Source organism: Pyrus communis, chromosome 5 (assembly GCF_041283825.1).
Source record: "Pyrus communis isolate YQ-2024b chromosome 5, ASM4128382v1, whole genome shotgun sequence".
Lineage (NCBI taxonomy): Eukaryota > Viridiplantae > Streptophyta > Magnoliopsida > Rosales > Rosaceae > Pyrus > Pyrus communis.
In genome coordinates, this window is record NC_142569.1 from 31,121,766 (window position 1) to 31,148,570 (window position 26,805).

At 36.8% G+C, this 26,805-nt stretch overlaps 3 protein-coding genes and 1 pseudogene across 3 annotated transcripts; 2 read left to right on the top strand and 2 right to left on the bottom strand.

Moving 5' to 3' along the window:
- Positions 1 to 587: 587 nt before the first annotated feature.
- Positions 588 to 1,776, top strand: LOC137725050 (tubulin-folding cofactor C pseudogene; annotated as a pseudogene).
- Positions 1,777 to 15,883: 14,107 nt separating this feature from the next.
- Positions 15,884 to 17,047, top strand: LOC137725660 (protein EXORDIUM-like 2). The gene has a single exon (XM_068464430.2). It carries the CDS (start codon positions 15,963 to 15,965, stop codon positions 16,842 to 16,844), a length of 882 nt encoding a protein of 293 aa, XP_068320531.2. The 5' UTR covers positions 15,884 to 15,962; the 3' UTR covers positions 16,845 to 17,047.
- Positions 17,048 to 20,635: 3,588 nt separating this feature from the next.
- On the bottom strand, positions 20,636 to 21,893 carry LOC137724477 (small ribosomal subunit protein uS13c). The gene is made up of 3 exons (XM_068463218.2): positions 21,665 to 21,893; positions 21,354 to 21,578; positions 20,636 to 21,045 (listed from the first exon to the last, which is right to left on the bottom strand). Exons 1-3 carry the CDS (start codon positions 21,776 to 21,778, stop codon positions 20,881 to 20,883), a joined length of 504 nt encoding a protein of 167 aa, XP_068319319.2. The 5' UTR covers positions 21,779 to 21,893; the 3' UTR covers positions 20,636 to 20,880.
- Positions 21,894 to 22,529: 636 nt separating this feature from the next.
- LOC137724476 (phospho-2-dehydro-3-deoxyheptonate aldolase 2, chloroplastic) lies at positions 22,530 to 26,624 on the bottom strand. Its single transcript, XM_068463217.2, has 5 exons — positions 26,062 to 26,624; positions 24,987 to 25,264; positions 24,121 to 24,397; positions 23,639 to 23,884; positions 22,530 to 22,955 (listed from the first exon to the last, which is right to left on the bottom strand). Exons 1-5 carry the CDS (start codon positions 26,548 to 26,550, stop codon positions 22,689 to 22,691), a joined length of 1,557 nt encoding a protein of 518 aa, XP_068319318.1. The 5' UTR covers positions 26,551 to 26,624; the 3' UTR covers positions 22,530 to 22,688.
- Positions 26,625 to 26,805: the final 181 nt, after the last annotated feature.

Below are 26,805 nucleotides of genomic sequence, written 5' to 3' on the forward strand. Positions count from 1 at the left end.
AATGGTGCTTCATATATGACAAGGATTTTTACATACTTGATGCGCATGTAGCTTGATCTACAATTTACGTTTGATTGTTAGCTTTGACGACCTATTTGCTCCCCTTTATGAGCTTTAGCGTACATTTTGTATTCTCCCTTTATTTGAGATTAAAGTTTAACAGAGTGTAAGGAGATCTAGTGGAAAGGAAAACATATTATTAGATTGCCAGGGATTAAATTTAGAATTAACCCTAGCATCAAACAATCTTTTCTTTTAATGTGAACAATTTCACAAGTATTCATGTTTAATAAATCAACCCTTTCTTCGTTTTGTTTTTTTAAAGTTCTCAATTGATTGACCACTTTTAGTTGGTTTTCATGAGTAGAAAGTGAAGTACTTGCTACAACCCTTTCTCTGGGAACTTGCTTTGGCACTCTTAAGATGGTGAAAATGACTTGATGGTAGTCCGCAACTTGTGAGTTCCTGTTCGAGTCAGTTAACTTCCTTTCTTTAAATGGGTCTTTTTTACTCTGCTGGTTTCAGGAACATATTGCATCTGTTTGCAAATATGAAATCCTGATATCTCTCAAGATGAATGGTGCCACAAATTGGCATATGAAGCAAGGCTCTTGTTAATTTGGCTAAACCCAAATACCAAATTCCCTCGTTTTTCTCTCAAATTCTACACATTTTCGCTTTCTCAAATCAACCCCATCGCTGCCATCAATGGAAAATGAAGAAGTAGCTATGTCATCAAACCCTAACCCTAACCTCGTAGCTGTAGATCTATCCTTCCAAAAAAAGCACCAATTAATGCTCGACCACCTCTCCAACCGCCACCAAACTCGTTTAGACAACTCACTCACCTACCGATCCGCCAAGTCCGACTCGTCCTCTTCCTCTTCCTTCGAGTCCACATCAATTTTCCTCTCCCACTTTTTCAACTCCAATAGCTTCATCGAGTCCCAACTCGCCCAATACTGACTCAAGTCAAATCCCACCACAACCAAATCTCCTCCTCCATCTCCGATCTCGAGAAGCACGTCACCGAGAACTCATACTTCTTACCCTCCTATGAAGTTCGGTCCTTGCTCAAGACGACGTCGGATTTGCGGCACAGTCTTAAGGTTTTGAGCACCGAGTTGTTACCCAAAAAGAAATTCTTTTTCAGAAACAAACCCACCAGAAAAGACCCAATCGCAGAACCCAAATAGGAGGAGAAAGAGCAGGAACCTGAGAAGAAATCGGGTTTCCGGGTTCCAGACTCCATGGGTTTCTAGAACAAGAAAGGAGAGATTTTGGTGCATAATTTTAAGGGATCGGAAGTGGGAAAGTTTTCGATTTTGAACATTGATTCCTGTGAGGTGAGGCTAATGGGCTCCGTAAGAGAGCTTTTTGTTCACAAATTAAGGAATTGCAGGCTTTATACTAGCTTTGTGACGGGTTCAGTTTTGGTTGATGGTGTTGAAGGGTGTGTTTTTGTGATGGCCTCGCATCAAATTCGGATTCAAAATGTGAAAACGAGTGATTTTTATCTGAGGGTGAGGAGCCGGCCAATAATTGAGGATAGTTGTGAGGTGAGGTTTGCGCCGTACTGTTTGACCTATAAAGGAATTGAGGAAGAGACCAGTCTTAACGAAGAGACAGAGAAATGTGAAGGAAAATTTGTGAAGGAAAATTTATGAAAAGCAAGTTCATTTGAGCAACATTTACAACATGCAATTAACAATTAAAGGCGGAAACATGCTTGCATGCACTAAAAAACAAAATTTTACCCATGAAATTCAAAGCCTAGTAGTTATAGTGAACTTGACTCAACTCAAAACAAAGTGAGTTGAGAAACTTTATACCTTTGAAGCACCTCTTTACTTAGCAAAAGTTAATCACCCATGTGAGGGCCTTCTTGCCTTTGTCACCTTGCTCCTTGGCTCCATGGATTTGGATGGAGGAACTTTGCTTCTTGGCTCCATGTCTTCTTGGATATGGACGGAAGAATTAGGTTCTCCAAAAGTCCCCAAAGTTGGAGACCTCTAATTTTCGACATCAATGATGGTTGAGGAAGAAGATGAATGACCTTGGAGGAGGATTGATGCTAGTCAATCCCCTCCAAGGGGGCCGGCCTCCTAGGGAGAAAGGGAGAACCTTTGTTCTCTCCAATTTCCTCAAAAGAGACCCTAATGAATTTTGGCTATAAAGTCCTTTATATAGCCACTTCACTTAAGTGACAAAAAGAACAAAACCTTTCTTTCATGATATGGTCGGCCTTCTAAAGGGTTTGGGCTATTTGGGCCCTTTTGAATCTTTAGTCATTAAGTTGTCATACAACTTAAGTAAATGGGCTTGACGATTCGAAGCCCATTGGGCTTTAAGGCCCAACACTAACTCAAGGTTTAAAATGAACTTATTCGTTTGATTAATTAACATATTAATTAATCCTTGCCATAAACAATTAAATCATTTAATTGTCCTTACTTATCTCTGTCAAATCCTTCAAACATTACCTTACACGGTGTGTGATCCATTAGGCTCCTTTTAGCGAGGCAGTGGGCGATTAGAACTCTTCAAATTGATTGTGAATTGAAACTTCCTTTCAATGCTCCCTTTAGTGATTATACACCTTTAGGGCTTCCACAAACCATGAGTGACACCTACCAGTATGTCATAACTACCCAAGCTAATCAGAAGAGGTTGGAAAACCTATTCAGTTTGGGATTACAATGCAATACGGTCTTTCTGTAATTACATACTCTTGACCACATTGTTTGGTTTGATAGTTTATTCATGTCTACTATCCAATGTGATTCTCTTACTTATATGATTACCTTGAATGTGATTTGGAACGACTTCCTAAATCTCATTATACTCTGGCTAGAGATTCTTAATCATATCATAAAGTATTCTCTCTCAAACGGTTTGGAGGTTAGAGTTCCCTTGTTGTGCATTCACTTGCCTCCATGGCTAAGTGGCTTAACCTCAACTATGTTGTGGACACCTTCTGACATAGTCAAAGATCAAGGACTTAACCATAAGACAACTATGATACCTCAGGTCAAAGGACTACTTTGTATTATCCTAACCATGAGTTCTCATGTGACATGAGTATGAAAACTCCTTGTTGATCGCGTTCAGTGAACTCATTCTCTATTGAGCATCAGTCACACCAATGAATCAAGACCAGTCGCTCTCCCTGAGAGAAGACATAGCATGTACTGATCTTAACAAACTCTCAATGCCCAATTGTCAATCTTATGATCAGGAAATTTTAGGATATGTATATGAAAAAGAATGGACTCATGAATCTAACTTATTTAGATCACATTCTCTCAATTACATATTCCTTGGACTTATCGTTAAAGCATATAACATTTATATGAGACAACTTTAAACAATAATCTTTGCCCTTTATATTAAACTAGATTAGTTTAACATGTGAAATGTCCGTAAAGTATCATCATATGTTTGGCTTTAGGGAACATTTCCAACAATCTCCCACTTGCACTAGAGCCAATCAACATGGTCATCAATGATGATACCTCTTCCGTAGTCATTTCAAAAATTGCTAAGAAGTATGCCTAGACAATGGATATCTATATGTTATCCATAGAAGCAACCTTGAGATTAACGACGTCACCATTATACGTGATTCTCAATCATATGATTCAGTCTTTCATTTGTGTTCTGATCTTGATGAGACCGTAATTCCCTGGCTTGAGCTATCGCCCCATTAGTGTCGTAGTGTGAGTACACTAAAGACACTAATAGATTGATTTAAACCAAATTAAACTCGCAAGCGCATGAATCAATTGTAGTAATATATGCAAATACAAGGTCGATCTCACATGGATTGCTTTAACACCAATTTTACCAATTAATCACGCTAGACTATATTAAACAAACAAGGGATAGATTGAATTGAATAATTGATTAAGACTATAATTAACAAGAAAAATAAAAGACAAGTAATTAAAATAAACACACGACACAAGAAAAACTAAGGTTATGAATCCACCAACAATGATCCTATTTATTTTTCCTAGAGCCAACTACTATCCAATTACCATGCCAACGCTAAAGGTTGTTCTTTCTAAATATGAATTAATCCGTGGTCAGGCATCAACTCGTGTATCTATACATGATAACTATATCCTATTGGTTAGGCATACAATTAAACACATAAAAACTCATTAAGGGCTAATGTTGAGCCCTACACTTGTGAGTCAACTTGAATGCCTTTCTAATTTTATTAAAGCTCGGCTAGCCCCTCAATCTAGGCCACTCACTCTTCTTTTCGTTGGCCTCCTCCTGCATCGTATTGGATCAAAATTAAGGTTGACGATGCTTTCTGTGCTGCTACAAATTCTAGGGGTGTCGGTGTGATTTTTCTCAAAGAAGTCGGTAGTTATGCTAGAGGTTTTGTTCGTAAAATATCTCATGTGACTAATCTCAGGATGGTTGAGGTTTTAGCTGCACGTGATGATGTTTGTTGGCAGCAAATTATTTTGGAGTATGATGCACTACATGTGGTCCAAGTTGTTGGAAGTTTGCATGGTGGCTCCTCCGCTATTGGTTTGTTGATTGATGATATTAAAACTAGCCTGCGGGGTTTCGTTGCCTTACGAATTTGTCATGTTCATAGATCCGTTAATGTAGTGGCGCGTAGAATTGGCAAGTTGGCCTCAATTTTCAATTTGGCTAGTTGTTGGTTTGAGCCTCCAAAGTTAATACAGGACGTCCACCTCGGAAATTCTGTACTTTCTTAATGTTATGAATAAGCTTAACTCAAGGAAACTAAGGAGGAGAACAAAGTACGAACGAATAATTAGGACCTTCTGATAGATAGGTTGAATACTCATAGAAGAAATAATACAAAGGTCCAAATCAGATGTGTGTTTAGGATAACCTTGCCAGCATAAACAATCCTGGAAACAACAGACATGCAAAAGCGATAAAAGGAGATGGGCCGGCAGCAGGCTACTTGCCCTGTTGTGATTAATGATACTTACCAATGTAATTAAATAGTGTTTGTTGATGCACGCGGAAAATCAATAATATTAGAAGATGGATGGATTGCATCTACATTTTATGTGGGTATATAGTTTGGTCAAATTGGCGTCATTGTTTATTGGCGATAATTGTCATCAACTATCTAGGATACCACCTTAATTAATATTCTAATTATTCAACGAGATACTATTTAAGGGCTTGAAATTGATAAATGCCAGACCCAAGGGCTGAGAGAACTGTGTTTTTTTTAGAGGCTTTTACATCTAGATCCAAAAACGTAGAGTTTTTTTAGGAGTGAGTTCAGTTATCAAATTATATGTTTTTATTTCTTTTATACTCATTTTATATTTTCTAAAAATATTAAAAATCAATTTTTGACACGACTTGTTAATCCGACATGAAATTAACAGGTTTTCAAGTCAACACGATAATGAATCGGGTCGTTATCGGGTAACCCGATAATCACCTGTTAAGATAACGGGTTGGTCCGGGTATACATGTGGATAACCTGATATACGATAAGTAAATTATTAATTTAATAATTTTATACACCTAAAAATGTACTATAATAATTATATATATTAAAATAATTTTGGAAAATAAATGACCGTTGGATTAGCTGAGATTTAATCTCAACCGTCCAATTGTACATTAGGTTGGAGTCCAGACTATCCTCCTCTCTCATTCACTCTTGATTTCTCCAGACTTCAACGCTCTCCTCGAATCCGCTCATTTCTATTAATTTCTCTGTTAAGTGCTAACGTTGCTTGAGACAGAACCCATTTCCTAGCCAAATGGATAAAAATATTAATAAAATAAAAATAAATTATTTTTATATTTTTATTTTAAAATGTGGGACCCACCCCCTATAATTATCTCCCTTTCTCCCCTTTTTCTTCCTAATTCGTTCCAACCCTCTCTATTGCCTCTCTCTCTCTCTCTCTCTTATCTCTCTCTAGTCACCTGCATCCCCAAAATCCCAGAACCCCCTCCCTTTTAACCCTTTGCAATTATCCTCTGCAGGCCCCAACAACACTCACCCCCAATACCCACCTTTTCCCGTCCCCTACCTTTGTCCCTCCTTCTGTTCCAGAACCCCCTCCCCTTTGAAGATCTTCGACCTAAACCCTAACCCTAACCCTAATTCCCCAATTTCAAACAGAAACCCCAATTCCCCACAACCCAATCCTGTAAACTCACCCAAGAATCAAAATACATGTGGGACCCACCCCCTACAATTCTCTCCCTTTCTCCCTTTTTTCTTCCTAATTCGAACCCATCTCTCACCCACCTCTTCTGCACCAAATCCTGATCCTCCAAGCCACCAAACCCTTCCTCACCCATCCCCCCAACCTTCATCCACCACCCTATATCTCCTCTCTCTCTCTGGGCAATTGCAATCTGCAATTTCAAACTTTAAAAAAAAAGTAAAGCCGAAGCTAGAGGGGCGAGGGAGAATGGGTCTTAGGGTTTGGGTGGAGGAGTTGGACGATGAGGAGGAAGAAGAGGAGCTGCGTATGGAGTTCTGGGACAAGGAACCGGAAGGCTGGAGGTTAAGCTATGCCCTGGAACCGTAGAGGATGATGGTGGCCTGGTCGTATGAGCGGGCAGCATCCTCGACAGTGGTGAAGGTCCCCATCCACTTGCAGGTGTGCTTACATGGCTCGCGGATCTGAACTACCCATTTGCCCCAGCTCCGCTGACGCCCGTCGCAGTACCTAAACTTGTTGTTTTCGGGGCCTCCTTTACCGTTGCAAAAAAAAATCTGGGTTTTTTTGGTCCAAAATTTTTTAAAAATAAAAAGGTGAAAAATGGATGAAGGAAGAAGGTGAAAAATGGAGGTGAAGAATGGATGAAGGTGAGGGTGAGAGAGATAGGAGAGAGAGAGAGAGATGGAACGCATTAGGGGAGAAAAGGAAGACAGGGAAGGTTGGAACGGATCCGGAAGAAAAAGGGGAGAAAGGGAGAGAATTATATTATAGAGGTCTGACGTTAGACCAAATTCGTAAGATAAGGTATGACATTGTCAATTTTAAAAGATGAGATATGATAGTGTCGTAAGATCAATAGTTGAGATAGTTATATGTAATTTACCGAAAGGTTTTAACTTCTGAGAAAGGCTTCACAACCTTGAAAATAAAAACTCCTTCATTTTGCATATCCTTTCACAATTGATATTTTATAGTAGACTAGTAGTGTATTGATGCTTTTTATTAGGCTTTTATTTTGAAGTGTAGATGTAGTACTTAACGACAAATGTGTTATTATGTTTTGAAGTAATATTGTATGTGCAAATTTAAGGAAAAAAAATATTTTGGGTCGGGTCATTTACCTTTTGGGTAAAGTGACCCGACTTGTTAAGAACCCATTAAGATAACGAGTGTGACACGATACAATCTGTTAAGATAATAGGTGTTACATGAAAATAACACGAACACGACAAACACGATCCGTTTGCCAAGCCTAATGTAATGTAACTTTATTCGTTTATATATCAAGTCAAAGTAAACTGGATCAAGAAAAAAAAGTCAAAGTAAGACACCTCAATTGCTTTCAATTTTACCGAATTTATTTAAGGAATGATTTACCAGAGAAGACCTAATAAATGAACAATTTAGATTATGCAAAATATTGTGAAGTGAACTCAGAGGAGTGGCTACTACTGTATTAAATTACTAACTAGTTAGCACTAGGGAGAGTTAACTAACTAATAATCAAATAACTACGATGAGTAATGGACTACATTAACACCTCATGAACAGCTGATCAATAGTTGTTTTATATTACATATTGTGATGGCGAAGTTGTTAACGCTCAAAGTTGTAAGGTTAACAAACTAGATTAACTAACCCTTGGTGGGTTTATGACAAAGAAAGAAGTGGTTCACCCCTCAAAATTGAGCTATGCTCACTGTATTACCCATAATATATTAATTTCAAGCCTAAAAAGCGCTCGGCTAATACATTCACTTTTTTTCTCTCCTTTTCGTCTGACCCCTATATTGGAGGTCTTTATCTCTTTACATAGGCCATTCAGTCTTGGAGCCTTTTAAACTGTCATTTAATGTGCCGCCAACTTGTACAAACACACTGATACCTTTCCACCTGTTCGCCCAGCCTTCTGTCAGTGAAGTGGCATTTTTTTGCAGTTGGGGTGGCATGCCCTTTTAGGTTATGTCTCATCGAGCATCCCACTCGGACCTTTGGTTACCCCGCCCTGTCTCATCGAGCACCATCCTGACTACCGTTACATTGCATCTTAGGCCTCTACTGTTGACTATAAGCTGCCACATGGTCTAAACGGCACTTTAGTAGTTCTGCTCTTGGAGACCCGTGCCATAAAGTTGTTAGTTTGCCCATGTGTTCCATGCAGTTGGGCAACTCCTTCTTTGTCTTGGTTGGCTTAAGTGCTCGGGATGTCTCTCTTTGAACCTCTTGGGCCTTGGGCTCCTTGGTCACTTGTTGGGCATGCGCCATTTAGTGGGCCTAAAAGCACCTAGCGTTAACAAAAGTAATATCTATACTACTTTTCCCACGTTCTGCAATTTTATTTTTTTATTTTTTACTTTTTGTATAGATATTAAATTGAATAAATCAAAATATAAAATCAAAGGGACTAGAGAAGAAGTACAAAAGGTGACGAGAAGTGTTGAAATTCCTTCCCAAATCCCCTCCCCATTAACAAAAAGACATTAAGAAAAAATAACAAATATACACTACTTTTGCGTTCCATTGTTGGGTATGAGAAATAAAACAATTTATATGACATGAACATATTATCATATAACATTTTATGTTTATGATATAATAATATATAAATAAAGACATTCACATATTTTTAATTTATTAATACGAAATACTATCGTCACGATATAATTGTGTTATATAAACCTTTTTCCACGAGTAGGTGTGATTTGATGGTCCCCAAGTTGAGCAAGCCAACACGAATAGAATGAAATATGCATTTATGAAAAGAAACAAAGACTTTGAAAAGGGATGGGCTGCATACATAATAATAGTGGAAGAAAAAAGCAACCAAATTCCAAATCCTCTCCATGCATTATTTAAGTTCTTTTGTCGTTTTGTTACGTCGCTATCTTTGCCAGAATATTGGTAAAGTCGGTTCGATTAGAGCGTCTCACTCCCCCTCCCCGACACCCAACAAATGTTTGGTACCTATACATCCATTCAGGCACGCTGATATAAACGAGGATTCTTTACTCTTTTATTCTCATCATTTTTTATTCTCTTATCTCACACATTACTTTTTATCTTATTATTTTTATAAAAAAATTAATATAAGATGTTGACGTAGCTTAACCGTGATCGTTCAAATAGGAGGGCATGAAAGGATAGAGAGATTAGGAGGATAAAGAATCCTCCTCTCATACATATGGTGCATACCTGTCTCACTTTTCTTTTAATTTGTTTAGCATTTTTAGCCACACTCTTTTTATTCATCACACATCTTCTTAATTATCGATCGTCATATCCAATGAAATGATGATGGTCAAAAGATAGAAATTAACAAGCGCACATCCCTTTTCTCATGTTACTCTGGTTTTATTTATTTTTTTTTAAATTGGACTCAAAGTGCTGCTCTTTTGAAGGTACGAGTTGCCCTTGAAACCTGCTTTCCACCTGCTCGCCGGATTGCCTCGATAGGCAAGGCAGCTTCTGGGAAGCTTGTCCCCTCCCAACCCCTGCTTTCTTTTTAACATTGACCAAAAAAAAAAAAAAAAAAGGAGCTTCAGGTACTTGTAGAAACATAGCCACAAATCCTAATCCCACTCAGCGAGTCGAGTTGTTTGGGAATGCAGCCCAATCAGACGGTAAATTTTGTCCAAGGTTAAATCCCAAAATCCTAAATAAAGAAAAAATAATTTCAGGTCTGTTTAAAATTTTCATTTGTTGTTTGTTCGGTTCTTTTATGATTTTTTTATTATTGGTGTGAATTTTCATGTTTTTTGTTTAGTCAAAACTTTGCTCAAAAGTCGGATTTCATTGAGCTATTGAAGTTCTGCATTGGGCTTTTAATCTATGATGTGTGATCACTGTTTGAATCTTTTTTTATACCTTTAAGAGGCGGAGAGCGTTTGTCAAAAGAGAGAAAAATAAAGGAAATTTCAAATTTACATTATTTTTTGTTGGACTAGAAAGTAATGTGTACATCTCTTGTAAATGTAAAGTAAAATGCTAATGTTGAAGCGTCTTAAATTTTATATTTGAGTCTAAATATAAAGCAAAACATTTTCAATGCACATCCAATTTAAAACTTATATTTGGGTGTTTAGCCAAAGTGAGACCTAAGTTTGGGTTTCGATATGAGATTTGAATTCAGGGTGGTCAGTGGTGTCTATGCCGACTATAAGAAAGGTTATTCATCCAAGAAAAATGAGATTTGACTTTTGAATCTAATCATCTCGATGCACATAACCAAATTGTTAATGAGTTCAATGTTTTTTCTTCTATACAAAAATTCAAATCTTACCATTTAGTATTATGATCTAGTGATATTTTTCTTTAATTAAAAAAAATATATATCACTCTCTTCCTCTCTTGTATTTCAAAAACAAAAGTAAAAAAATTTCTCACACACTTTGTGTGTGCCCATACGCTAATATTGAATAAGAAAACCAAAATAAATAAAACTCACCAGCGGTTTGCGATCCAAATATGTCTAGAATTTGAGTTTTTGTGGTGGAGATGCTCTTAGTAGTATGCCGGACAGACATCTCGTGTTTGCACAAAGCTGATCCCATTCATTCGCCCCATTCCATGCATCATTTGATGCCACACTACGTCCACAAAACATCTTGTCAAAGATTGAAACGTGTCAAATACCAAAACAATATAAAACGTGCGAATTGTAGAGAGTTACCGAAAGGCTAAAGTGAAGGGGCCCATGACTCCATAGACTCCATCCCAAATTCCCCAATGGAATTGCTCTTCCCGATCAACTAAAATTTTTAAACGTGTCAAATATCATTATGTGTGCTAATCATATTGAAAAATCTCTCTTCGGTCACTTGACATAGTTGCTACTCACGTGAAACAAAAGGCAATTCTATTAAAGTCACCAACTTTTTCATTTTCTCCGTCAATTTCTTTAAAGATTCTTTTAAAGTAGAACTTTTATAAACTCTCGTCATCTCAACTTTCTAGCACATTATTTTATACAAAGATGATGTGACGGAAAGTTTATAAAGAATTTCAATTTTCAAAATCTTCTTGGTATTTCTATTTATGTTAACATCACAAATTCTGCATTTTTGAATATACAACTTCAAACTTCCAAGAGCTTTAATCTCGCAGGCGTAGGGCAAAACCCAAAATCAGTAAACTCGTAGATGCGCCCTAAGAGCATCATCAAGAGAGGTAACATTTGAGAAGCATAGCTAAATTTATTATGTCATGTACCCATATCCAACGAAGGTAGAAAATCATATGTTAGGAAGATCAAATTTTCAAACGAAATTTGTAAACAAAATGATACGTCATCAATAGAATATAAGCACGTTATCAACAACCACATTATTTTATTTATAAACACGTTATCAACACTTCAGTAATAATCCAATCATCAACAACCATATCATTTGATTTATAAAATTTGATCTCTTTAACGTTACTTTTTTGTTGAAAATTACTTTTTTTTTTTTTTTTTTTTTATGGTTTTGGTTATTGAAACCAGAAGGGTAATGTTAGGTACATTAAATTTGGAGACAAAGTTTTGAAAACTAAAGGACATGTAAGTTGATGATTGGTTCGTTATTTAACGTTGATAAACATGCTCATTGTTATTGATAACATATCATTTAGTTTTTAAATTTATTCTCTAAATTTAATCTCGCTAACATTATCCAAATAAAAATTGTTAAATTAAGACCCGTGCGAAAACTCACGTAGTCGGCAATTTGGACTAGCGTGTTTATTCTTTTGCGTGTTGCGTTTCTCCAGCCTGGAAAGAAAAGTCACTGTTTAAACCTTTCAAAAACCTACTATTAGGCCACTATACTAATACTGTGGACCACCCCGTAGGGCACCAGAATCTATCCTACCTTACCTTGCTTGTTGGTACTTGATGCTTACCCTCTGCGCATTTCCCAATTGTGCCACCCAAATAAAAAACACCACGTTCACGTACGTACGTATCGTACCCCATAAGCGCCAAACAAAGTGTATGTGGTTCCCACACTAGCCTACTGGGTCCCGCTCCAAGGCATCCAAACTCCACTGTTTTAAAAATTTCTGCTAGCTAGCATCGCCGAGGCTCCATCTAAACATTACACTACTGATCATTGTTATGATTAACTTTTAAATATTTAAATATGTATAAATGGAGCTTAAATTTGTTTAGATGTCCACCTAGTCCATTTAGAATCTTGTCTAGATTCGCCTAGACATTTATTTAAGTTACGATTCTTATTTACATAAAAAATCGATAACTTTTACATTATATTTTTTTAAATAAAATGTAAGAGACATATTAAATATTTGGATAAATACTTATTACATGATTCTTCCTCATGTTTTCATGCATTAATACTTTATAATTTATATGGTATTTTCTTTTACAATTTTTGTATCACAATATAATTATGTATTTTTTTAAGTATAAGAAGACCCTTGTTTGTACGATACATAATATTTACTTAAATTCACCTATAGGCTCTGCCTAACCATCTAGGTGCTAGGCATCACCCAACTACCCTATTAATGGCCAGCTTTTTTTAGAATTTTGCTGAACTTTTTTATAATGCATTTACCATCATTATATTATCTTAATTCAATAATGCACTATTATGTGTCGTTGAGGCTTCTCAACAAACTAAAACATTAACGATCAAAACGTTATATGATCGAGAACTCGTTTCAAATAAATCATTCTGAGTCTCACAAGAATGCCGACATCAATGCTAATATCGAATTGTATTATATTGCAGACTGGCAACAATTATGCATGCGGGAGCATAATATTTAAAATAATCCCAAAAGCAGTGAATAAATTCGGTCTCGAAGTCTGCACCAAGGCAAAGCTTCTACTCATTTCTAGCTGGGTGATGTCATCGCTTATCGACACCTTCTCTGACTCTGACTCTCTCCAATTATAGACCAGCTAAGACAGTCTTCGGTCCACGTCATACCTCTATGTGTCATGAAAGCCTATTAGGTGGGCCCTATCAAATAAAAGAGCACAGATTGCTTAAGGGAGGGGTCTCTATTATTTTTTTGAAAAATTAGAAACATGCTATTTAATTTTAACGAAATTATGTGGTTGAGATTGTATGATTTGTGTTTTAATCTTAACCGTATAATTTCATTAAAATCAATTTAACGGTAGGGAGCTTGTCCCCATTTTTTTGAAAAAATAGGATCCCTCCCATTAAGCAATTTGTAAAAGAGCACACCCTATTTTACTTTTCACACACTTTTTTAATTTTTTATCGTCGAATCAGATGAATTGAAGAAAATCAATAAATAGAAATTAACAAAGGTTATATAAAAAGTAAAATGAGATATGTACATAGCACATCCTTAGATTAAAGGTACCATGAACCCTTTCAAAATTTTTTTACCCTCCCCTATTTTTTTCACTAATATTTTCTTGTTGTCCTTTTTACCAACTGCATTGATACGTTTTTGAAAAGTAATTTTTTAGGGAAAATTTGAAATAGGTCCAATTTTATAGACTAACTTTTGAAATAGATCCAATTTTTAGTGACTTTTGACTTTTGAAGTAGGTTCAATTTTTAGTTACTTTGGACACATTTCAAAAAACCCCTAATTTTTTTTTTTATTTCTAGTTAGCGAATACATTAATTAAACGAATTTAATATAGTAATTAAAATATATGCGTAGAAGATCAAAATGAGTATGTAATATTTTTTAATTTACTAATTTCTTTATTAGAGATAACAAAGATAAGTGTTACCACTTAATATTATAATCTAGTTATATTTCTTTTTATTTGTAAATGAGAGTTTTTATATTTAATTCTTACAAAAAACGAATTTGAATCACATTATTATAATCCTTTTAAGCTGTATATTCTAAGACTTAACCCTCTTTCCCACTCTCTTAATATAGATGTTTATTTAAAAAAAACAAAGATAAGTGTTAAAGTAGATTATAATTGGATAGATGTGTCACATCCCGGTTAGGGTTGAATCACTTCCCGGGCCCACTCCGCCACCGTAACACGATATTGTCCGCTTTGGGCTTCCCATTCCCTCATGATTTTGTTTTTGGGAACTCACAAGCAACTTCCCAGTGGGTCACCCATCATGGGATTGCTCTAGTCTCCTTCTCGCTTAACTTCGGAGTTCCAACGGAACCCGAAGCCAGTGAGCTCCCAAAAAGACTCATGCTAGGTAGAGATGAGAATATACATTTAAGGATCACTCCTCTGGCCCCGGGGTGAATCACTTCCCCGCCCCGCTCCACCACCGTAGCATGATATTGTCCGCTTTGGCCTTACCATTCCCTCAGGGTTTTGTTTTTGGGAACTCACAAGCAACTTCCCAGTGGGTCACCCATCATGGGATTGTTTTAGCTTCATTCTCGCTTAACTTCGGAGTTTCAACGGAACCCGAAGCCAGTGAGCTCCCAAAAGGCCTCGTGCAGTAGAGATGAGAATATACATTTAAGGATCACTCATCTGGGCGATGTGGGATGTTACAAGATGTCACAAAATTAGAGATGCCACATTATAATTGGTTTCGAAACTAATACGCATAACAAAAAAAAAAAAAAAATGAGAGTACAAAAAAAAAAATTTAAATCACACTCTATACTTAAACTTATAAACTAAAAATTGAGAATAGTCTTTAGAAACATCATCACATTTTTCAATTTATTTATCTTTACTGATATGACAACAGTTCCCTTGTTTAGAATTTAAACTCATTAAGGCATAAAAAATAAACGACATTCATGAGTTGTATTCAACCCAATTCAAAATTTCTCTTTCAACACTGCTAAGAATTTGGAAATATCATTTAAGGTCGATTCATATTTTTCGTAACCAATAAAAACAAAATTTCACATATATAATATGATATAACTTTGACATAACTATTTGAGAAATGCACTCTTTCAAAAAGGGACTTTATATAAACGTTCCACACTTCATATTTTTAGTATCATGTTTTATAATATTTGATACAAAAATTGTGTCAAAAATATGTAAGGACAGAGTTTAAGAAGAATTCCGCTTTTATAAGAATATGCTTAACACTTATCCAACCATTTTTTTTAAACATAGTTTTTATGTTTATTTATTAAATTAAATAAATTAAACAAAAAAATACGGTCATAATCCAACATATCTACTTTTTTATCAGTTTCCCCATATAAATAAGAGGGCGAGAGATAGGCATGAATACCTAGGCGCATGCGGGGTCACGAGTCTCTACGGCATAAAGTCAGCATCAAGTGCCAGGAACAAACCACTCTGCACTCTATACCACCACCCACGTCACTCCCTATTCCTATTATATTTTTATATTATTTTAGATGATATTTAATGTAGACATTTATATCATTTAAATTAATCAAAATTTTAAATTTAATTTATTATTTAATAAACTAGTTAATTAAATGATGTGGTATTAATAAGTTTTTCTTCTTCTTCTTCTAGGATTTTTTTAAATGATATGAATCATATCAAATGTTATATAAAATAATATATAAATATGATATAAAAATATAATATGAATAACATTATTACGATAAATCTTACAGCCAGGCAAACCCAAGGGTCTCCAGAGCCCTCTAGGTCCAATCACCAACTCCCACGTGGAAGCCAGAGACTGTGACACCTTTGCTCTCTACAGCTGTCTTCCTTATCGTCCGGATATAAATACCAACCCAAACCAAATTCACCAAATCGTCCTCCCTCTCTCTCTCTCTTCCCCCCCCCCCCCCTTCGCCCTACTCCCGAAGAGAAGCCTTAAATCCTCACCGTCCTTCGGAATGTATCCTATTTACCATTTTGCCACTGCTCTCTTGCTCCTCCTTTTGGTGGCGAAGCCCGGTTTTGGCGCTTTAGTGGAGGAGCAGCCACTGGTGCTCAAGTACCACAACGGCGCTCTTCTTAAGGGCAACATCACCGTCAATCTTATTTGGTACGGCAGATTCACCCCTATCCAACGGTCCATCATCATCGACTTCATCCACTCCCTCGCCCCCCGGCGTTCCCCACTCCCCTCCGCCTCCTCCTGGTGGAAAACCACCGAGAAGTACAGGGGCGGCGCCACCAATCTCGTCGTCGGCAGGCAAATCCTCCACGAGGCCTACTCTCTCGGAAAGTCCCTCCGTAACCGACACCTGGTGGCCCTCGCCGGCAAAGTCAATGCGTTGAACTCCATCAACGTTGTTTTGACTGCCAGTGACGTGGCGGTCGACGGTTTCTGTAGCCGCTGCGGGACCCACGGCTCCAACCGGGACAAAAAGACGGCTTACGTGTGGGTCGGGAACTCGGTGGTCCAGTGCCCCGGCCAATGCGCCTGGCCCTTTCACCAGCCCATTTACGGCCCGCAAACTCCGCCGTTAGTGGCTCCGAACGGCGACGTCGGAGTTGATGGCATGATCATAAACATCGCCACTCTCTTGGCGGGAACCGTAACCAATCCGTACAACAATGGGTACTTCCAAGGGCCGGCCAGCGCGCCGCTCGAGGCCGTTTCTGCCTGCACCGGCGTTTTCGGAACCGGGGCCTACCCCGGGTATCCGGGTCGGGTCCTGGTAGATAAGGCGACCGGGGCGAGCTATAACGCGGTTGGGGTAAACGGGCGTAGGTTCCTATTGCCAGCCATGTGGGACCCGCAAACCTCTGCATGCAAGCCGCTTGTGTGACCGACGTGGCAAGCATCTGTAGCGCACGTGATCGTGTAGATATTATTATAATATTATATATTATTATAAAATGTGTTGTACCGGGAGGGTGGATAGGGTTAGGGGGTTTTGTACACACTTCAAGTTTGTCGTCTTGCGTGACATGTAAATCTTGTTTCCTGTCTTAAAAATACCTTGGTAACTAAAACCTTACTGATTTTAAATTTTTGCGAATTTTTTTCCTGTCGTAGAAGTATTTTATGATATTTTTTTTGAGGTAAATTACTGTTCGACTCTTGGAACTATCAGTTGAAATTGAAATTTTAAATTATTTGTTTGGTAAATTAACTTTTGAATTATTTAAAATCAGTCATCTCTCGTTGTCTGATTGCGAGATTAATTTGGGATAAATTAGTTATTTCATTGTTAATTTTTACTTGCAAGTTATAATTATATATTATAAAGTTTCGACATATGAACATAAAATAGTTCAAAAATATATAGCATTTAACGGATCATCTCATATATCATTACACATTATTATGTTTGATGTCATAATTAATATTGTTTGTTATAATTAACAAGTAAAAAATTGATGAAAGAATGACGAATTTGATGAAATAGTGGATGAAATCTACCGATAAGTGATTAATTGGCTTATTCAAATGGTTTATGGGATTAATTTATCACCAAAATAATTAGGGGATCAATTTTAACTGAAGTAATAATTTAAGGGATCAAATGGGGCAGTTTACCTTTTTTTGGACAAACAATATAAACTACGTTAAGGAAACAGGAGAGTGTTATGCTTTATAAGGGGTAGTAATAACAATCATTTTGCCAAATATAAAATTTCTTAAGTACAAATAAATAAGAATATAATTAAACGAGAAATATTATTAAATTGTGATATTAAATGACTTACTCTATGATATTTTTTACAAATGTCTATTTGATGTGACATGATTGGAGATCAATGTTTTCTCCATACTTTTTGACATTTATTTTATTAAATTATTTTGTAACAAAGTTCAACGATTTGATTGTTTATTTTATAATATAAAATTTTTTAAGTAAGACGAAAAAAAAACCTACAATTAGATTGTTAAAATTTAGGAAATTGTTACTAGTACCCTAAAGATCTCATTTGATATTCTAGACTTTCTATAATTAGAAAGAAAAATACACTTATAAGGAGTGTAGAATGAAAATTTTGAAATACTAATAACAGTTTCCAAAATTTATTATAATCTATCAATGTGGCATATATTCCTTGTATTATGCGTACCGAAGACTAAAATTTTGGCATGTGGGTGGCATAATATGAATAAAAACAGTGTTTATCACAAAAAGATCCTTGAGATTGATCAAACTTATTATTTTAATCATTCACTTTAAATATCAATTAATGTCGTCATTGACATTCATTACCCCACATCATTTTGGTCATTCTATTAAGATTTCATTAACTATTCTGTTAATTTGTATGTGAGACCCACAAATCCAATAAAATGGGGACACATGGATTACACAAAATAAAGGTTTTTATTGGAAATGGTCCCTGATATTGATCCAACTCCTCATTTTGATCCCTGTGTTTCAAAAATCAGTAAATTTGGTCCTTGACTTTCACATCAATTTACCCTTCCATTTAATTTTCATCAATCTTTTTTGTTTGTGTGCTGATGTGATCTCACTAATTCAATTTATGACTCCACGTGGATTAACTAGAACAAGCTATTTTTTTAAGAGTGAAACAATGGATGAATATTTCGCGTTGACATTTTTCTCGTATCCCACAACCCCAATTGGAAAACATTCAATCTAAATTCGATAAAATCAAATACAAATTCAATTCAAATTTGATAGGACTATAACCAACTATAGAGAATGAGGAGTGAGTTCAGGAGGTCAAGTACTTTAGTGGTGTCATAGTACCTTCTTTTTCTTTTGTAACATACTTGATGAAGACAACGATGACTTTTTTTTCTTTGGTTTTGGTTTTACTTTTTTTATTTTACTTTTACTTTTAAATCTTAAAAAAAGAAAAAAAAAGAAAAAAAAGGGTTTCTCATAATGAATCCACGTGGTGCCATATGATTGGATTAGTGGGACAAAAAGTATTGATGAAACTTTAACGGAATGATTAAATTGAAGTGTGGTATTGAAGGTCAGGGACCAAATTTATCGATTTCTGAAACTTAGGGACCAAAATAAAGAGTTGGATCAACGTCAAGGACAATTTGTGATAAAAACCCTTATTTTGTGTAATCCACATGTCACCATTCCATTGGATTTGTGGGTCCCACATACAAACTAACAGAATAGTTGGTTGAATCTTGACAGAAGGACCAAATTGATGTGGGGTAGTGAATGTCTGAACGATATTGATAGATTTTGAAAGTAAGAAAACAAAATTATGAGTTTGATCAATTTCAGTGATCATTTATGGTAAAAACCCTAAAAGAATATTGTGCACATAACATAAGTACATAATATAAAAATATATTGTCTCACTTTTCTCTTTTGTAGATTCCAAAAATATAGAAATTTAAGAATTTAATTTAGGAAACTTTAACGAAAAGTTTCCGATACTGTTTACTTTAACGAAAAACCACATTTTTACATTAAAAAGTCAATTTTGGTACTATTTACTTTACCCTTTATTTTATCATTTTCGTTAAAACTCAAAATTTTCAAACATTTTTCACAAATTTTCCTTTTAATTTATTGAAAAATTTTTAAATTTATAATGATTGATGTGGAAAGAAGTTGAAGAACTTTATAAAAAATTTGAAAGACACCGTTTCAATTAATAAAATCTCATCACCAGGAATTAAAACCTAAATTTTCTTATAAAAAACGTCAGAAAAAAAATTCAAATGGAGATAAAATGCTTATCGGAAAGTAGTTCAACTAAAGAGAAAAATGTTGGGTAATACTAAAAAGATCAAATTTATAAACTAAATGGTGTGGTTGTAGATGTTGAATTATTAATTAAATATCGATTCACGTGCTTGTATTTTTATTGATGATATATCATTTGATTTACAATTTAATTTAAAAAATTTGATTTCCTAACATTCCATATCTTAAAAGTAAAAGACGAAAGGATGGTGGGAATGTCATTATGAGCATGTCTTTCGCTTTTGGCGATCAGAGTTTGTATTTTGCCGTGTAAAGGAAAGCTTAATGATGAGTTAGCATCTCCTGGAGGAAAGGTTTTTCAATATCATCGTCCCACGAAGTGATACATTACATGTTTTTATATAAATGATGGGTTATGTGCATTAAAATGTTAATAACTTAAAAATTAAAAATTTCCACCATTTGCATAAAAACACGTAGAGTATCATCTGTATTTCCTTCACAATTAAAACTTTTTACTCGGGGAGTGATTAGGTATATTGTTACGGTGACTTATAATGCAAATAATATCAGAACGTGTAGTACTTTCCCTCCATGGGTCTCAATATTATAAGTACAAGATGTCAGTACTCATGTCAAATAAACTGTTCTCCACATATAAACCAAAGAGCAAAAACTTCGTACATGATACCTGATGTAATGTAGGAGAAAAGGAGGCCTAGTTTCTCACATGCTTGACACTTCAAACCCATCATACATGATTCGGAGTACAAATTCCGGTACAAGCAGGACAAAACAACGAAGCATGCTAGTGAAAGGATTTTTATGATTTGAGAAACTACGCCTCTGGATTCTGTAAACAATTCCAGCAAGTTCATCGCTTGTGATTAAATTTCATCGCGTTCTAACGAGTTAAGAATCTACTTCACATTGTGATCAAGTGATTAGACAACATTCCTTCTCAACATTTGACAATCCTATGATAATTTAGCTCAAACAAGCACACCGAGATACACAGTCATGATAAAATGCTCAATATACATTGATGAGCCAAACTACATTTCCAAAGGCGAGAACACAACTCGATCAACCAAACGCGATGAGAACAATTGTATTAATACTAAAGCATAAATCCAGACAATGGAATTCATTACCAATTACAAAAGGAATCGAAAACCCATTCGATTACCTAACGGGCCTTTTTCTTTCCAGCAACTGTGACCCTCTTACCCTTCAGAGTCCTAGTGTTGTTCTTGGTGCGCTGTCCTCTGCAAGGCAATCCCTGACTGTGGCGTATGCCTCTGTAGCACTGAATCTCCTTGAGTCTCCTTATATTCAAGGCATTGAACCTCCTCTGCAACACCAAAACAATCCCAATAAAACTTCCATCCAATGGAAACGGTGGCCATATCCCAAACCAGTCATGCAATCCCACGTGTGAAAGTTAGGACGTGATTGATTGACTTGAGATACCGCCACAATAATATCCATTGTATGAAAAGGGAAACCCGAACAAAATAAGGGGGCATTCTGCTCCAACCACCGCAATTGATTGCGGTTAGAGGCGAAGGTGGCCTAATCTATCTACCACACAAATATCGAAATTTAAACTCATCTAACGCCAATGGCAGGGAGCAAAAGCCTAAAGTTTTGAGGGTTTACCAAATCTCCTTCAATCATGTACTTGGAGACTTCATCTCGGATAATGGTGAGTTCTTCTTCCGATAAATCTTTGGTGATTTTGTTCTCCATGTTGAGGTCGATTAGGATTGTTCGCGCCCTGGTACGCCCAATTCCATGAACGTACTGAAGAGAGTACTCGACCCTTTTGTTGTTGGGGATTTCAACTCCGCCAACACGCACGCATTTGATGCTCAAGCCGCCAACCTGCGCGGAAATCGGCGAGACCCATGAACTTCGAGCTCGACCATGAAATTTTGAGCTCGACCCAGAATTTAAAACGTGAAATTTACCTGATTGGGGGGTCTGATTGGGAAGGAGAGGGTGTTGGAGAGGGGATTAAGGTTCCTTCCATTGCAGATTACAGAGAGGGAGGGTGCCAGAGGCATTGCCAGTGTTTGCGCCATGGTTGTGATCTCTGCGTGTGTGTGAGTTGTGAAAGTAATGAGCTCTGTGTTTGTGTGTGGGTGACGATGGGGTCGAGCTTTATCCTCTTCTGGCAAAATCTCAAATGCGCAACGCTGTATGTGCTGCTGCTTATGTGCGCAGCGTTTCGACACCGTTGGATCAAATATGGACAGTTTAGATTATGCTGAGATAAAAAGGTTTCACGTGGAAACGGCTGAATACTTGGTGGGGCTGCGGTTGTGGCGGTAGATGTGGATTCCCAATGGAAGCCTTGGGGAGAAGAGTAGGCCATATTTAACTTGAATTATTTGAATTCTTGAGTTTTTTGTCTATTGAAGTATGGATAAGGAGATTAAGGAAAACTAAATATCTAAAATTTAAAAATCAGATCGACTAGAGGAACTAGTTGATTTGATTCCTGTTTCCTTCTCTTGCTATTTAGAGCATCTCCAAAGAAGGTGTCGAAATTGCCATGTAAGCATACAATAGTAAAAAATGGCAGCAAACTCTTTCCAACCGAGCCTTCAATTTCTTAGGTGGTGCAAATATATTGAATTGGACATGAATTAAAAGAATTTACTTTTTAACAGAACGGAACATTGAAGTTAACCTTACCTCATGTTTTCCTTTCGACACGAGACAAAAAATGGAAGTATGAAACCAACAATTTACACAAACATTTCTACAATCAAGTGAACAACTAAGCATAATTTCTAGCTAACTAAGCATGTAATTGACGTGATATACAAATTGTAGGCAAAAACCTCATTTTCTTTTATTATATTGGATCTAAACGCTTCTTTCATCGTGTATTTTCCGATGCGTTATTTATCTTACACTGTTAATACATACACCTCCCCATGGTTTTCTAACAAATATACATTCAAGTAAGAAACAAACCAGAACCTCCTATATAACAGCAGACGCTGAAAAGTGCCTCGATCCGAGCCTTCTCTTCCGTAGTCGCTCTGCAATGATAAAGGCCAGTTCAAGAGATTGGGAAGCGTTGAGCCTTGGGTCACAATGGGTGTGGTACCGTGAACTCAGATCATTATACGTTATAGTTCGTGAACCTCCTACACATTCCGTCACGTTTTGCCCTGTCATCTCTAAATGAGCACCTCCTGGGTAGCTTCCTTCTTGATCATGGACATCAAAGAACGCTCTCAACTCAGCCTGAGAGTTAAAAAACAATACGATCATTGCTCCTATTACAGTTGGACGTGTTACTGCAGCAAACAAAACTACCAATGGTGGTTGGTGTTCAAGCGCATCGGAAGGGAATTTCTTTGTTTTGACCAAATCACGGATTCATTCATTTCATACGATGTGCAATGATTAGAGCAACTGCTCAAAAATAAATCATTAGGCATTTGACTAGTAGTTTTTCCAGCAAACTAACAATCAATCGGGCCATTTATGAATGGCCAGCACTTCAAGCATTTTCTTCTCAATGGAGTGAAATAAAATCCTAGAAATAAATAAATTACTTTATTTGGAAAAGAAATCATACCTTTCACTTCACGGAATGCAGTTATTTTTCCATTTTTACTTATATTTTTTTGTGAAAAAACTATTTTCAACTAAGGCAGAAATTGGTAGACTTAGCTGACTGCAGAAATTGGTAGACTTACTTGACTGTGCACATTTTGACAGAATAGCGAATTTGTGCGATGTCCAAAACCGTTGCGCAAGGAAAACAAGTGGCAAGTGTGAAATAGACTTAGCTGACTGCAGAAATTGGTAGACTTACTTGACTGTGCACATTTTGACAGAATAGCGAATTTGTGCGATGTCCAAAACCGTTGCGCAAGGAAAACAAGTGGCAAGTGTGAAAGAGTAAATTTATGACATCATACCCGTATTGCATCGAAGGAACGAGTTTTGAGTCCACACGGAGCTTTGATAGTGTTCCCATGCATAGGGTCACTAACCCAAGTGACAATTTGACCAGCTCCACGAACTGCCCTGATCAGATGAGGAAGCTTCACTCTCATGTTCTCAGCTCCCATTCTCACAATTACGGTTATTCTTCCTGGTTTGTTCTTGGGGTTTAGGATCTCTATGAGCCTAACAAGTTCATGTGGATCCATTTTATCACTCACCTGCATCACAATACAATCTATCATACACCACCTACATTTTCCGGTAGGAGAAACAGAAATATGTCTATCAGGTTCACGGTCACAAACCAAGTTATTCAACTAAGACTTCCAAGTTCATCATAAATAACTGCATTAATTTTGTTCATACAAAATAACAAATGAAAAGGAATTTAGTATCAGAAATAAAAAAAAAAAGTAATTTTTAGAGCATAAGTGAAAGCAGAAGTGCAGGATACCTTGATGCCAAGGGGATTAGCAACTCCTCTCAGAAACTCCACATGTGCACCATCGAGTTGACGGGTGCGTTCCCCAACCCAAAGCATGTGAGCAGAACAGTCATAGTAAAGCCCAGAAGTAGAATCCTCCCTAGTAAGTGCTTGTTCATAAGGCAGAAGCAAGCATTCATGAGATGTCCAAAACTCTGTTGAGGTCATGATTGGGTGGTCAACTGTGAGTCCAGCAGCAGCCATAAATCCAAGGACCTCATCCACCCGGTTAGCCAACTCGCGGTATCTATTGAGCCAGGTCAATTTTATGGTTAAGCCTAAACTTTTTCCCTAGTACTGGAAATTGAAGATACTCGGTTGAACTCTTAAGCTACTGCAAACTAATCCACACAGAAGTCAAAGTATGTAGGTTTTGGAAATACACATGTTGAAACATTATTCAAGTATGGAACATACTTCCTCATTGTCATCTCAACTATTTGTTCCCTTCTCCGCTCATAATAAATTCTACTCTATTAAAAAACATCATTAAACTTAAGTGTGATGCTCAAGACAAACTAATAACATGATCTAGGGCATGTTTGGAATCCTAAAGAATGCACTCTCATGTTATCATACACATACGCAGTTAAGCTAGATGTAGAAAAAGGACTCAACCACCTAAATGAGGTCATCAAAACAATCAAGCCCACATCACTAGATGGCTTTCGGGGCCTTCCAGCATGAATTATATTATCCGGAACTTCACTGATATTCAGCACCACTTTAAAAAAAAAGTCTATTTAAGATATCATATGTGATGATGTGTGAAACACAAAGTGGTTACTAAATAGTGAGGACAGAAGTTTGGCACTATAAAGGAGCAAGAACCATACCTATCCCCTTGCTCGCTATGCTCTGTAAAATCCAAATTCCAGTGGATGACTCTCTGCATGGCTGCATAGCCTCCAGTTGAAAATGCCCGCAGGAGGTTCAAAGTTGCCACAGATTGGCAATAAGCCCTAATCATCCTGCTGGGGTCCGGAATTCTTTCTTTTTCATCAAATGCATCACCATTGACATTGTCACCTCTGTAACTAGGCAACTTGACACCATTTTTCTCTTCAAATTGATCCGATCTTGGCTTTGCGAACTGGCCAGCCATTCTCCCTACCTAAATTATCATAGCCATAATTTATGTCACTCAAACTCACCAACATTAATAATTATTATATCAATCAGTTAAAACTCAACGGCAAATAATTACAGATTAGAAAAGTTTTACCATGACTCATTTCTAAGATTACAGTTCTACCATAGGGAACCAAAATATCAAAAAAAATGAAAAATAACAAGTTTGGTTCTTTTTATTTTTATTTTTATGAAAGACAATATTGTATTATTGGAGAATAACAAAGTTGAGTACAACGAGGGAGAAAATGTTGGAATCTAACACACCCAGAAGAGGGCGAAGGACCAGGCGAGACAAATGAAACATAAAGGCTTGGTGGTTGGACTCCTTTCATAGCCTTACTCTCCTTCCTCTTAGAACGTGTGGAAGAACAAAGATCCCAAGACTAAGGTCCTCAAACTACTAAAGTATCCAAACTCCCAATAGAGCGTCTCTGAAACACGGATGGAACTACGAGTCCTCAATCAAAATCAACAAAGCCTTATCCCAATCCTCAACAATGTATCATTAACGAGTTTGGTTCTTAAAATTCAATTAGCATTCTACCTACCAATGCATTCTAATTCCATCAATTAAATTTTTTTTTTTAAAGGCCTAAAACAATCATACGCCCATAACCAAAATTTCAGATAACCCAACGAACACAAATCCCAGCATGCCTCCTCAAAAATTTAAAAAAAGAAGCTCAATATTTAAACAGAAATGATTAAAATACATGTTGGTTTTAGAAGAACAAAAATAATAAAATGGAAGAAAGAAAGAGGGAGGAAAGCCATGACCTTAATAACAGGCATTTGGCCACCAAACATAAGCACTACACCCATCTGAAGAAGCACACGGAAGGTGTCCCTTATATTGTTAGCATTGAATTCCTTGAAGCTCTCTGCGCAATCACCGCCCTGAAGAAGGAAGGCCTGCCCCTTAGCAGCCTGACCCAGTTTCTCTTCCAAGCTCCTCGCCTCTCCGGCGAACACAATCGGCGGGAAGCTCTCGAGGGTGTTGAGAACCGACTGCAGCTCCTGCTGATCTGGGTATTCAGGAAGCTGCATCGCCTTCTTCGCCGTCCAGCTATCCAGCGTCCATTTGGGTTGTGGTTTGAAGGGTGATTCGGAGGACTTTGAAGGGTCGGCGGCATGGACGGCCGAGATGGGTTTCTGGGTTCGGAGGTGGGGCTCCGAGTGGTGGTGGTTATGAGGTTTGATGGGTTCGGGGATGATGAGGGATTTGAACGAGAGAGCAGTCTGAACAGAGTAAGCTGCAATAGCCATTTTCTTGCAAGGCAATTTTGGATGTTGGAACTTGGATGAGAGGATTATTTTATGTGCTCCTTTTTTTAGTTAGGGGTATGTAGTTAAACTCGGATTTGAGAGCATTTAGAAAGATTTTAAAATCCTAGCGTAGTCAATTAAAATATTTTAAATGATTTTAGAATTCATTTAAATCTAGGTGTAATCAATTAAAAGATTTTAAAGGATTTTAAAATTCATCCAAATCTAAGTGTATTAAAAAAATTAAGATTTTGG